We start from the raw sequence: 14,337 nt of genomic DNA, 5'->3' as shown, positions 1-14,337 counted from the left end.
GCACCAGAAGACTCTTTGCCAGTAGCACCCCCTCCAATGGCACCCCCTCCTTACTTGGAGTAGAAGTCCCACACTCCAGAACCAGAGGCTTCTGCACCTCCACAAGATCCAAACACTTCTAAACCACCCAGAGTGGAAGGAAAAGCAGGCACTCCTCCCATAGCAGCCAGCTTCCCAGAAAAATCACCCCCATTGGCAGCCCGGTTACGACCCAATGTGGGAGTGCAAATGCCTCTAAGAGAACAGCGGTACACTGGGATAGATGAGGATGGCGACATGGTAGAAAAGCGTGTCTTCACAAATATACCATTCACTTTGGCCAACCTCATAAACTGGAAAAATAGCAACCCATCTTACACTGACAAGCCACAAGCTTTAATTGACCTGTTTCAGACTGTCATCCAAACTCATAATCCCACTTGGGCTGATTGTCACCAGCTGCTCTTGTACCTTTTCAACACTAATGAGAGGCAGAGAGTGCTCCAGGCAGCATCTAAATGGCTGAAAGAGCATGTTTCAGCTGATTACCAGAACCCTCAGGAGTATGTGAAGACCCAGTTGCCAGGGGCATACAGAAGCTAACTCGATACAGAGAGGCCTTGCTGGAGGGAGTAAGAAAAGGAGCACAAAGAGCCGAAAATATATACAAAGTATCTCAATTTAAGCATGGACAAGATGAAAGTCCAGCACAGTTTTATGAAAGACTGTATAAGGCCTTCCACATGTACACTCCCTTTGATCCTGAGGACCCCGAGAATCAGGGCATGGTGAACTTAACTTTAGTTAGTCAGAGTGCAGATGATATCAGGAAAAAGTTACAAAAACAGAACAGCCATGAGCACTGCGCAGTTGTTGGAAATAGCCCCCTATCAGGTGTTTGTGCATACAGATGCAGTAAGCCGCCAAGAGAAGGTGCGACAAAACTGGCAAAATATCAATTTGCTGGCCACAGCTATCAGAGGAGCACATTCAAAGGGGCAGGGCAAGGGGGCCCCTGGGAAAAACACCCAGTCAGATCAACCATGTCTACAGCACAACCAGTGTGTCTATTGCAAAGAAATGGGACACTGGAAAAATAAGTGTCCTCAGTTGGTGGGGGAACAGGGTATTCCTAAGCAAGAAGCCTCAGGAAAAGATGAGGTTACCCTGTTTAACTTGGCAGGGGGGCCATTAAACTGAAGGGGACCAGGCTCAAATGGCTCCAAAGAGCCCATGGTCAGGATGAAGTGGAGGGCAAGGACATTAATTTCTTGGTCAGCACCGGGGCAGAACACTTGGTCGTAATGCAACCGTGGCTCCTTTGTCCAGCAAGACAATAAACATAATTGGGGCAAGTGGAGTTTCAGAAAAGCAGGCTTTCTGCCTACCATGAAGCTGTTTGGTGGGAGGCCATGAAATTATACATCAGTTCTTGTACATGCTGGACTGCCCCCTACCCGCTTTGGGAAGAGGCTTGCTAAGCAAACTAAGAACTACCGTCACCTTCACTGATAAGGGCTCCCTGCAGCTAAAACTGCCTCGGACAGGGATTATCATGGCCTTCACAGTCTTTTGGGAGGGGGAGTGGAGACTCTTCCTGACTGAATCAGGATGAGAATTAATCTTTGCTCTAGCCAAGTGATGGCCACGGGTCTGGGCAGAGGACAATCCCCCAGAGCTGGCAGTAAACCAAGCCCTGGTGGTTATCGAAGTAAAGCCAGGGGCATTACCCATCAGACAGAGACAATACCTGGTCCGAAGGGAAGCTCTCGAAGGCATCCAAGTTCATCTCAGATGCCTGAAAATTTATGGTATTATAGTTCCTTGCCAGTCTCCCCAGAACATGCATCTCCTGCCTGTCCCCAAGCTGGGAACTAAGGACTACTGATCAGTGCAGGACCTGCGCATGGTCAATCAAGCAACCGTGATCCTGCACCCCATGGTGCCTAACCTGTACACGTTGCTGGGGTTATTGCCATTTGAGGACAGCTGGTTCACTTGTTTGGACTTAAAAGACGCTTTCTTCAGTATCAGGCTAGCTCCTGAAAGTCAAAAGCTATTTGCCTTTCAGTGGGAAAATCCAGAAACAGGAGTCACTACCCAGTATACCTGGACCTGGCTTCCCCAGGGGTTCAAAAATTCCCCCACCATCTTTGGGGAGGCACTAGCTCGGGATCTCCAGAAGTTTCCTACTGAAAGCCTAGGCTGTGTGCTGCTCCACTATGTTAATGATCTTTTATTAAGATACCCCATGGCAGTTGGGTGCGCTAAGGGAACAGATGCCTTACTTCAGCACCTGGAGGACTGTGGGTATAAAGTGTCCAAGAAAAAAGCTCAGATCTGCAGGCAGCAAGTCCAGTATCTGGGATTCACCATTTGACAAGGGGAGCACAGCCTAGGGGCAGAAAGGAAACAGGTCATCTGCAACCTGCCAGAACCCAAAACCAGAAGGCAGGTAAAGAATTCTTGGGAGCCATGGGCTTCTGTAGACTGTGGATCCCGAACTTTGCAGTGCTGGCCAAACCCCTGTATGAAGTCACAAAGAGGAAGACAAGGAACCCTTTGAATGGGGACCCCAGCAGCAACAGGCTTTCCATACCCTGAAGGGGAAAACTTGTCTACTCTGGTACTGGGATTACCTGACCTGACAAAGCCCTTTACATTATATGTATCAGAAAAAGAAAAAATGGCTGTTGGAGTACTAACCCAAACCATGGGATCTTGGCCAAGGCCGGTGGCCTACCTCTAAACAGCTGGATGGAGTTTCAAAGGGCTGGCCTCCATGCCCAAGGGCCCTAGCGTCAACTGCCTTGTTAGCCCAAGAAGCAGATAAGTTAACTCTGGGGCAGAATCTGAACATAAAGGCTCCTCATGCAATGGTGACTCTAATGAATACCAAGGGACATCACTGGCTGACAAATGCCAGGCTAAGTACCAGAGCTTGCTTTGTGAAAACCCCCACATCACCATTGAAGTCTGTAACACCTTAAATCCTGCTACCTTGCTCCCAAGATCAAAGAGCCCAGTGAAACTTGATTGTATTGAAGTGTTGGACTCAGACTATTCTAGCAGGCCTAATCTCTGAAACCAGCCTTGGGCAACTGCTGATTAACTCCCTCGGAGAGAGGTGTGTGGGGTATACAGCAGTAACCTTGGATATAGTTGTTGAAGCTAAATCACTGCCACAATGAACCTCAGGCCAGAAAGCTGAAATTATTGCCTTAACGCGGGCCTTGGAGCTGAGTGAAGGTAAGACTGAACATTTATACCGACTCTCAGTATGCCTTTCTGACTCTCCAGATACATGGGACATTATACAAGGAAAAAGGCCTCTTAAACTCAGGTGGAAAACAAAGTATTGGTGAGAAATTTTACAGCTATTAGAGGCAGTTTGGAAGCCCCAGTGGGTGGCAGTTATGCACTGTCGGGGGTATCAATGGGCCTCCACCTCTGTAGCCCTGGGAAACACCCAGGCTGACTCAGAAGCTTGAAAAGTAGCATCCATTCCCTACTGAGCCACAGTAACAGCCCCCCGATCCCCCAAATGCCTGATTTTGTGCCTACCTATTCTAAGGAGGAAAGGGACTTTTTTCAAAATGAAGGGGACAGGCAATAAAGGAAGGGTGGATCCAGTTACCAGGTGGAAAAATAGCAGTGCCACAGTTGTTGAGCGCTGGTGTTGTGCAAGCCATATATGAGACTACACATCTGGGCCAAGAAGCTCTTGAAAACTTCATAGGCTGGTACTTCTACATTTCACATTTGTCAGCTCTAGCAAATGCAGTGTCACAGCAATGTGTCACCTGCCGACAACACAATGCAAAGCAGGGTCCAACAATCCTGCCTGGCATACAGTCTTACTGAGCAGCTCCCTTTGAGAATCTCCAGGTGGACTTCACTGAAATGTCCAAGTGTGGAAGTTGTAAGTATCTGCTAGTTCTGGTATGTACATATTCTGGGTGGGTAGAAGCATTCCCAACTCGAACCAAGAAAGCTTATGAAGTAATCCATGTGCTTCTTTGAGATCTCATTGCTAGGTTTGGACCGTTCTTGTGAATCAGCGCAGACAGTGGGCCAGCTTTCATGGCTGACTTGGTTCACAGACAGCAACAGTGTGGGAATCACTTGGAAACTTCATGCCGCCTATCGACCACAGAGTTCCAGGAAGGTGGAGCAAATGAATCAGACAATCAAAAATGGTTTAGGGAAAGTATGCCAGGAGACAGGGTTACAGTGGATACATGCACTTCCCATGGTGTTGTTTAAAATTAAATGCACCCCTTCGAAAAAGGGTATTCCCCTTAAAAGATACTTTACCACAGACCCCCTCCTAAACTATGGGGGCTCCCAGGAACTCCTCAAGAGTTAGGTGAAACTGAATTGCAGAGACAGCTACAGGCCTTAGGAAAAGTTACCCAAACCATCTCAGCCTGGGTAAATGAAAGGTGCCCAGTGAGCTTATTCTTCCTTGTTCACTCTTTTTCATCAGGTGATCAAGTGTGGATAAAGGATTGGAATATTACGCCTTTGAAGCCCCAGTGGAAAGGGCCCCTGACTGTAATCCTGACCACTAGCACAGCTGTGAAGTTGGAAGGAATAGTAGCTCGGATTCATCACAGCTGAGTAAAACCTGCAGTGGCTGAAACTTGGGAGGTGCAACCAGACACAGACGACAGCTGCAAAATCACCTTGAGAAAGACGACAAGCCTTACCCCAGCCACATCCTGGAAGCTGGCTGGTCCATGCATGGCCGAAGCATGAGAAAACTTATCGTGGGGCTCATTCTCCTTGAAACTGGGACTCATGTAGTAAGAACTTTACCTAACTTTGGAGACTGTTCTCAGTGTATACGTAAGGTCACTAAGGTAGGACGAAAAATCACTACCATGTTTTTGTTCTACAGCTATTATGAATGTACAGGAACTCAGAAGGGAACTTGTTTGTATAATGGCACCCAATATAAAGTGTGCACCCCAGAGGATGGGCAACCAGATGCCTGCTATGACCCATCAGAGCCCCCCATGCACACAATTTTTGAAGTAAAACACTTAACAACTGTGGCATGGAAAACCTCAAGTAAGTTAATTGCTAGAACAGAGGAGAAAGGAATCCCCAAGCAAGTTGTCATAAAATTTGATGCTTGTGCGGCTATGGATAAGGGGTGTGGCTCTTTTGGTTGGGAGCAGAGTTATGCAGTAGAGCATAAGTATATGTGCCAGACAACATATTGGTGTAGTGAATGTACTTACTGGTCATGTGTTATCTGGGCCACTTGGAAAAATGATAAAAATGACCACGTCCGTCTGACAAAGGGAAAAAGTAATATTCCCTGGAGTAATGTTCTCTGTACCCCTGGGCATTGCAATCTATTAGACGTAATAATTACAAATCCACAGGATCCTCACTGGAAAGGGGGAGAATATGTAAAGCTAGGAATTGATGGGAAAGGACTGGATCCCATGGCAAATGTCTTAATTCAAGGGGAGGTCCAAAGACGTACGTACCTCCAGTCCAGTGGTAGTGTATCAGACTTTTAATGATGAGTTAAACGAGCCAGCCCCAGAACTCCCAAAAAAGATGAAAAACTTGTTCCTCCAGTTAGCTGAAAATGTAGCCCACTCACTTAATGTTACTTCCTGTTATGTGTGTGGGGGGACTACAATGGGAGACTGGTGGCCATGTGAAGACCGAGAGTTAGTGCCCTTTGATCTTGTCCCGGACCTAACCTCGGTCCAAAGAATTCAAAACAACAGCTTCTGGGTCTTAAAAGTCTCGATTATTGGCCAATATTGCCTAGCAAGAGAGGGAAAAAACTTCACTGTCCCAGTAGGGAGGCTTAGTTGCCTGGGACAGCAATTGTATAATGAAACAGCAGATACAGTCACTTGGTGGAGTTCAAACCACACAGAAAAGAACCCTCTCCTTAAATTCCCTAAATCGCAGGATGCCTGGGATCATCCTGGGCTTTATCAAGACTGGACAGCCCCAGCTGGGTTGTATTGGATATGCGAGCACAGAGCGTATGTGGAGCTGCCTGAAAAATGGACTGGCAGCTGTGTCATAGGCACTATTAAAACTTCTTTCTTCCTATTGCCCGTCAAGACAGGTGAATTGTTAGGCTACCCCGTTTTTACAGCTCCCCAGGACCCAAGAAGACTGTCTGTAGGAGATTGGAAAGATGATGAATGGCCCCCTGAAAGGATCATACAATATTACAGGCCTGCTACATGGACGCAGGACAGCTCATGGGGATATCAGACCCCAATTTATATGATCAACCTCATTATCCGGTTACAAGCTGTCTTAGAAATAATCAACAATGAAACTGGTAAAGCTTTAACTCTTTTGGCCTGGCAAGAAACTCAAATAAGAAATGCTATTTACCAAAATAAATTAGCACTAGACTACTTGCTAGTGGCCAAGGGAGGAGTCAGTGGAAAATTCAATTTAACCAGTTGTTGCCTGCATATAGATAATCAAGGCCAGGCAGTTGAAAATATTGTAAGAGATATGACAAAAGTAGCCTATGTGCCAGTGTAAGTTTGGCATGGGTTTGACCCTGCATCTATGTTTAGGAGATGGTTCCCAACTTTAGGAGGATTTAAAACCCTCATTATAGGTATGGTGCTGGTAATAGGTGCATGCTTGTTGCTCCCCTATTTATTGCCTGTATTCCTCCAAATGATTAGAGGTTTAGTCACTACTATAGTTCACCAAAAGACCTCAGCTCAAGCATATAATATGAATCATTATCAATCGGTATTGTTACATGACCAGGATAGTGAGGAAGAGGGCGAGAACCCCAACTAATAAATAAGTGAAGTTCTCAAAGTGGGGAACTGAGGAAGGAGACCCCCTTCCTTTGGCTTGTGCTTAGGGGAAAAGGAGGAAATGAAAGTTAAAAGCCAGCCAAATGAGGTCAGTGGAGGAACCAGCTCAGCGCAGCTCACCAGGTCTGGAAGTTAAAAATTAAACCCCCTACTCCTGACCACAATCCTATCTATAGGTCACAGGCATGGTATGGAGGAACCTTATCCTGGAAGGCATTGATCTTACTCAGCTACTCAAGACCCCTATCTGGTCACATCCCCAAGACTTGCTAAATCAATCATGACCCTCTCAATGTGCATCTCTTAGATCTTTTAGATTGTGAGCCTTTAAAAGGGCCAGGATTTTCTTTGTTGGGGAGCTTGGTTGTTGAGGCATCTATGCCTGCTGCAGCTCCCAGCCGAATAAAATTACCACTTCCTTCCCTGTCTGATGTTTGAGAGGTTTGTTTGCAGCTGCTCCTGCTTCAGAACCACCCGCAGACCCCCAGACATGCCTTCCCTCCTACATTCACTGTACTGCTCTGTGTGCTGTTATCTATGTCTGGAATGTTCTTCCTTTTTCTTCACTTGGCTAACTTATTCTGATTTTTTTCAGATTTATCTGGACACATTTGACAAGCTCCTTCCTTCTTTCAGCCAGGATCAGGAGGCCCCCTCTGTGCTTCCACGTACCTATCAAGACTCTTATATTTCACTATCTGCTTAAATGACAGTCTCCCTGTAATACGCTGATTCTTTGTGCTTTATTTTTGAATCCTCAGTGCCCAGGATATAGCAAGCACCCCTGCTTAGGACATAGCAGACACTCAATATATGTTTAAGTAGTGAAGAGATACATTTATAAAATAAGAGTGGAACAGATGATTTCAATGGTCTCAGCCAATTGTAAAATACTACACACAGTTCTTCATTTACCTCTACTGGCCTCCCAAGGAAATTCTTGTCTGTCATCTTATAATGGTGTAAGGCACCTTTGTGCTTGTAAGTGACATCGATGTCCATATTCAAGTGGAGTTGTTTAACCAGGAGTGAATATTCTGTCAGGCCCTCGATGGCATTGATTGTGTCCTGTCAACAATCAGCAAGGCACAAAAATATGTTTAGTTTATTTATAAACTGCCTATTTACAAATGCCCTTTTTATGAGCGGGTAGGGCAGCATTGTCTGGAGTTGAAACTCCAGCTGACTCAGTAAGACTGGTTTAGGGCCCCATTGTGGAGGTGGAAGGAAGGTCTCTCCCTCCTCAACAGAGACATTGCTGTTAGCAGGGACAGGAAGGAAGTGTGGCCTCATATCTGGGTCTTCTATATAGTCTGCAAATGTAACCTCAGGCAAGTCACTGTTTGCAGAATTCCTCTGAGTCTTTGCAGGATTATCTCTTCCTCATTCTTTAGTGTCAGCTTAAGTTATCTCCACAACAAGGCCGTAAACTCCCCTCTCCCATTATTCTCTGTTTTAATGTTCCTCTTTTGCCTTTTATAGCATTCATCTCAGTTTGTAATACTTTTATTTATAGTTTATTGCTGGCCTCCCCCACTGCAATGTAAGATTCATGAGGCAAGTAGGTAATATATTTTTCTTGGTGCCTGACATGGTTTGAATGTGTCTCCCAAAGTTCATGTGTTGGCAGCTTGGTCCCCAATGTGGCAGTGTTAGGAGGTGAGGCCTAATGGGAGGTGTTTGGGTCATGAGGGTACCATTTTCGTAAATGGATTAATGCTGCTTATTATAGAAGTGAGTTTGTTATAAAAGGATGAGTTTATACCCTACTCACACCAACCCCCTACTCTGCCTTCTCTTTGCACTTCTACCATGGAATAATGCAACAAAAACGCCTTCACCAGGTGCAGCCCCTTGATCTTGGACTTCTTAGGACACAGAACCATGAGCTAATAAATTTCTGTTCATTATAAATTATCCAATGTGTCATATTCTGTTACAGCAACATGCAATGGACTAAGGCACTGTCCATTGCATTTAGTGGGTACATAAATATTTGTCGAAGGAATAAACTTTATCTTTCTGGACCTCATCTTTCTCATCTACAAAACTGAGAAACATGACTAGATCAGAGATGCTAAACAATGTGGCCACTCCCTCTGCCTGTATCTATGGCAGTGAATGCTTATCAATAGTGCACTCTTTTCTGCTAACCCTATAGTTGTACCTAAAATGAAACACATTAGATGGTCACTAAATTAATACTGAAGGCCCTCTCTACCGCTAAACTTTATATATATAGATATACACACTCCATCATTATCTAAACATCCAGGCAACAGGGAAGATATTAACATTCAAGTTAAACTTTGAATATAAGTATATATTATATATCTACATAATAATTAGTTGTAATACAAAATACGTACTCAAATGAGTTTATATTAAATAGCTAGATAGATTAACATATAAACAATCAGTATTTCTTTCACTTTTTATTTATTTCTTTGTGGAGAAGAAGCATCAGTACCTTTGTCTACATGGCAGCCACTATTTATTATATAGGATATGACATACTTGCCAATAACCTTACTAGCCTTTTATGGTGATTTAGAATCATGAAGGAAGTACTGGGCTTGAGGTCAGGAGACATGAGTTCTGATTCTGGCTCTGCCATGAATTCCCTGAATGAAACTCCCTGGGCTCATTTCCTCTTTTGTATAATAAGAGTGTTGATGCAGATAACCTCTAGGGGTCCTTCAATTCTGGACATTATTCATATCTATTGCATGCTCATTTGGTGGCCAAAGGAATGGAGGCCAGAATGAGTGTGGCATAGGAGAAAATAAAAATGTCTACAGGAAGATGAAACAAGACAAAGAAATGTTACCTGGGTTGAATAAAAGCCGCCTCCATATCTCTGCTCTTCAGAGAGCCATTTGATGACTGGGTTAACATAATTTATGTCTTTCAAGTTCAGACTGGTGAGTAAGGCATAGGCAGTTGTTTCTACCATATGTGCCGTACCAGTGTTAGGTACAGTGTTGTCTTTATGTTGAAGTTTGTCTTTCCAAAAACGATAAATGGGTGGATTACCTGAATATCAACAAATCACATTCATTAATATGATTAAAAATGTAAATTTGACATAACAATTCTATCAGGTGTATTATGGTGTTCTAATTTCTAGAAGCTACTTACTTTTTTTTGTTAGAGGAACTTCCTGAAGACGACCAATGCAAAACAAGGTCCCTTAATATGGTTCTACTTGTCTTTACACATTGAGCATCTATAATCTGAAAACCTGAAATCTGAAATGCCCCAAAATCTGAAAATTTTTGAACTCTGACATGATGCCACAGGTGGGTAATTTCATCCTGACCTCATGTGATGGGTCACAGTCAAATTGCAGTCAAAACTTTGTTTCATGCACAAAATTATTGAAAATACTGTATAAAATTACTTTCAAACTATGTGTAAAGGAAGGTATATATGAAACATGAATGAATTTCATGTTTAGACTTGAGTCCCATCCCCAAGAAACATCATTATGTATACGTTTATATTCCAAAATCTGAAAAAAACCTGAAATCTGAAATACTTCTGGTCCCAAGCAGTTCAGACAAGGAACACTCAACCTGTTTTTTGATTGATGTTTTGAGACAGGATCTTGTTGTCACCCAGGCTGGAGTGCAGTGGTGTGACTGTAGCTCACTGCAGCCTCAATCTCTTGGGCTCAAGTGAGCCTCAATCTCTTGGGCTCCACCTCAGCTTCCTGAGTGACTGGGACTATAGGAGTGTGCCACCATGCCTGGTTATGTTGCCTAGGCTGGTCTCAAACTCCTGGGCTCAAGCAATCCTCCTACCTTGGTCTCCCAAGGTACTGGGATTATAAGCATAAACCACTGCATCTGGACTCAATCTTTATTTTAAAATCAACACAGTACACATGTACTAGGAAGGGGCAGTTTAGTAGACTGGAAAGCGCAATTAACTGGGAATTAGCAGACCCAGCTTTTAGTCTTTCTTCTGTTACTAACTTACCATGCCACTTGGGGCAAATTCCTTTAATTCTGTGTGACTTCATTTCCTAATACCTGTAGTATAGATAATACTTTCTTCCATGTAGCGAAACTCAAATGAAATACTAACTATAAAAGATTTTGTAAACTAGAAAGCATCATGCATATATAAAGGATTTTTGTTATTATTACTATTGACAGTAAAAAATAAATTGGAGAACTTTTCCTGATAGGAAAATTTACATCCTGGAAATTATGAGATTACATCTAAAGCCTTAGTTCAGTCTTTTATTATTTTTTTCCAATTTAAAGCACTCAAGACAGTTTCATACATGTAGCACTTTTCATAAATTAGGCTGTAAATTATATTTGTTATTTAAACCTATAAACCCCAAATCCTTTTGGGAATGAACTTAAAAAAAAAAACAGTAATGTATATTTGGAAATCATTTTTGAAAGTTAGTCAAAATTTTGATATATATATTTATAATTCATAACTACATTATTTGCATGACCTTGTAAAAGATATCGACCCTTCCTCTCAGAGTCTCAGATTTGCTGTGTTTTTATTTTCTTTGAGACAGAGTCTCTCCCTGTCACCCAGGCTAGAGTGCAATGGCACGACCTTGGCTTACTGCAACCTCTGCCTCCTGGGTTCAAGCGATTTTTCCACCCTAGCCTCTCAAGTAGTTGAGATTACAGGCACTCGCCACCATGCCTGGCTAATTTTTGTCTTTTTGTAGAGATAGAGTTTCACCATGTTGGCCAGGCTGGTCTTGAACTCCTGACCTCAGGTCATCTGCCCACCTTGGCCTCCCAAAGTGCTGGGATTACAGGTGTGAGCCACCACGCCCGGCAGATTTGTTGTATTTAAAATGAAGAGTTGACTTTAGGTTTTTAAAGAAACCCAGCTGGAAAAATTTTTGGATTATTAAGTTCCCTTCTAGCTCTTAAATTCTATAATTTTATGATCCATATCTCACAATACCCAAGACATTTATTTTGTGTTATTTGAAGTATCATACAAGTGATTTTGAGGCATATATTAAAATACAGTCATTTTAAAATGACACAAATCATATTTTGTAGATAGTCATAAACCTCAGTAAGATTTATAAAACTTTTAGAAAATCTTAGCTAGGAGAGGACTCCAAAGTGCCAAATCATGCCAATAATCATTGCTACTCTCTTTCCATTTTTTTTTTCTTGACCTATAGGAAGCTGTATCTTTAGTCTTCAAAACCAAACACATACTTTTATAGCAAACCTGGTAAAATATAAGCCAGGTCATGCACTCCTTTGCTCAAAATCCCCCAATGGCTCCCCTTCTCACTCTCAAAGCTGAAATTAAAGTTCTAGGGCTCCTTCTGGTCCCCACAGCACATTGCTGTGGATGAGTCATGGGAACTTCTCACTCTGGGTGGAAGCAGCCCTAAACTAGGGTACGTGGCCAGTGGCGTGGAGCACGGGCTGGATTTCAGCCTCGATTCACTTGCTTCCTTAGGTGCTTTGTCCACTGCACAACTGTTTACGGAAGCCCTGAAGAGTCTCTCTAATGCCTTAGATGACCTTCCCTTGCTTCTTCACCTTTGCCTTCCCTCACCTCACTTTCTACTCCTCTTCTCACTCATCAGCAGTCACACTGGCCTCCGTGGCATTCTTGGAGCACCAGGCACGCCCATGCCTCAGGGCATTTGCACATTCTGTTCTCCACCAAGAACACCCTTCTATAGCCACAGGACTTGCTTCTTCACCTCCTTTCAGGTCTTGATGCAAACACCATCTTCTCAGTGAAACTTAAGCTCAATCAGCTTAACTAAAATTACAACCCATCCTCTCACCTTATCTTCTTTCCCTGCTTTATTTTTCTTCATATCAGGCATCACTGCCTATTCACAAAGCTTTACTTATTTATCATGTTTGTGTCTCCCCAGTTAGAATATAAGTTTCCTGATGACCTGGATTTGGGGGAGTCTATTTTGTTTATTGCTTTATTCCCAGAGACTAGAATAGTGCCAGGTATATAGGAGGTATCCAGAGGATACTCGATGCATATTTATCGAATAAAGGAATAAATAGAGGACAGGCGTGGTGGCTCAGGCCTGTGATCCCAGTACTTTGGAAGGCCAAGGCAGTAGGATTGCTTGACCCCAGGCATTTGAGACCATCCTGGGAAACATAGTGAGACTCGTATGTGCAAAATATAAAAAGAACTGGGTTCAGTGGTGGACACCTATAGTCCCAGCTACTTGGGAGGCTGAAGTGGGAAGATCACTTGAGCCAGGAGATGGAGGTTGCAGTAAGTCACAATCGTGCCACTGCACTCCAGCCTGGGTGACAGATCGAGAACTTGTCTTAAAAAAGAAAGAATAAATATTTTCTGAATGAATACATGAATAAATGAATGAATAACAGCACACATTACTTTGTATTGTGATGGTTTTTTCCTTGAGGACAGAGACTGCATCTTACTCAAGTTTGCATGTCACCACCCACTTCCCAGATTTAGCAGACTTTATGGCTTAGTGAACGCTCTTTGAATAAATATATGGAACAAGTTATACCTTTAACAAAAGCTTCTCTCTTCAAAGTTGAAACAATTGAACGAAACTGTGGGTGAGTTTTATCTCCCAGGGAAAGAGCATAGGCAGCAATGGCCAATGTAAAGGTGCTCTGGGCTGGCAGTGTATTTTCAAGCAGAAAAGTGTCAGCTTTAATTAGAGCTGTGTTGATTTTCTGGAAACAAGAGCAGAAGATACTTCAATTTCTATGCCAAGCAACCACCTATCAATTAATATGAACTATCATCAGGTCCGACTGTCCTGGAGTAGGCAAGATGGAGGGTAAAAAGAGGACTGACTAATGGGAATGGATGGCTTCTCAGTGAAGCAAACCCCTCCAAGAGAAGGAGCAGAACATAATCTTGGAAGAGATAATGAAGTCCAAATTAGGTTAAGCTTTTTGTCTCTGAATTCTCACCTTCCTTTTAGAGGTTTTGTGCCTTTAGTTTCTGATTACACCACCAGACCTAGCCTCCAGGAAGAAAAGGTACCGAGCATAGACACAACTTTTATCGTTCCCTCTCAGCATTTTGAACATACACACATGTTCAAAAGGAGGTATACTTTTAAAAATTAAAACAATAAGAAGAAGGAAAGCCAAGCTGCCAAAGTACTTCTAGATCCTAAGAATGCCTGGGTAAATAGTTCCGACACCACCAAAACGGTTATGTTGGACAAGTGGGCCAGGAGAAAGCCTGCTGCAATGCTGCTAACATCCTGCCTGGCTCCTTCTCTCCCAGCTCCACGTGCATCTCTCACCCATGTGGCCACTAGGTGCCAACTGGTCCTCTAGGCTCCTGGGAACTGGTCATCATTGATTATTTTGTCTTGTTAAGCTTTTGAAACAAACTGAAAACAAATGGTTTTGTTTTGTGATTCCAGTTCTGTAAATCTCCTTGAGATTTTCCATCTCAACCCTGATTTGAAGGACACATCTAATTGACTTCTGATTTGCAGGCAGGAGTATTTAACCTCAGCTCAGGAATCATCTCTTCCCAGACCAGG

At 43.2% G+C, this 14,337-nt stretch overlaps 1 protein-coding gene across 2 annotated transcripts in view; it reads right to left on the bottom strand.

Moving 5' to 3' along the window:
* Positions 1–14,337, bottom strand: part of C5 (complement C5) — a 124,725-nt gene that overhangs the window by 36,765 nt on the left and 73,623 nt on the right. For both annotated transcript variants that reach the window (XM_012458229.2, XM_064378441.1), the window contains 3 exons: positions 13,336–13,507; positions 9,640–9,845; positions 7,725–7,877 (listed from right to left, as the gene is read on the bottom strand). In XM_012458229.2, the coding sequence (XP_012313652.2) occupies positions 7,725–7,877; positions 9,640–9,845; positions 13,336–13,507 (531 nt within the window). The remainder of the gene's footprint in view (positions 1–7,724; positions 7,878–9,639; positions 9,846–13,335; positions 13,508–14,337) is intronic.

Source organism: Aotus nancymaae, unplaced genomic scaffold, assembly GCF_030222135.1.
Source record: "Aotus nancymaae isolate 86718 unplaced genomic scaffold, 86718_ANA_hifiasm-v0.15.2.pri h1tg000003l, whole genome shotgun sequence".
NCBI lineage: Eukaryota > Metazoa > Chordata > Mammalia > Primates > Aotidae > Aotus > Aotus nancymaae.
The sequence above is the reverse complement of the archived record's forward strand: the minus strand, read 5'-3'. Positions and strand labels throughout refer to the sequence as shown.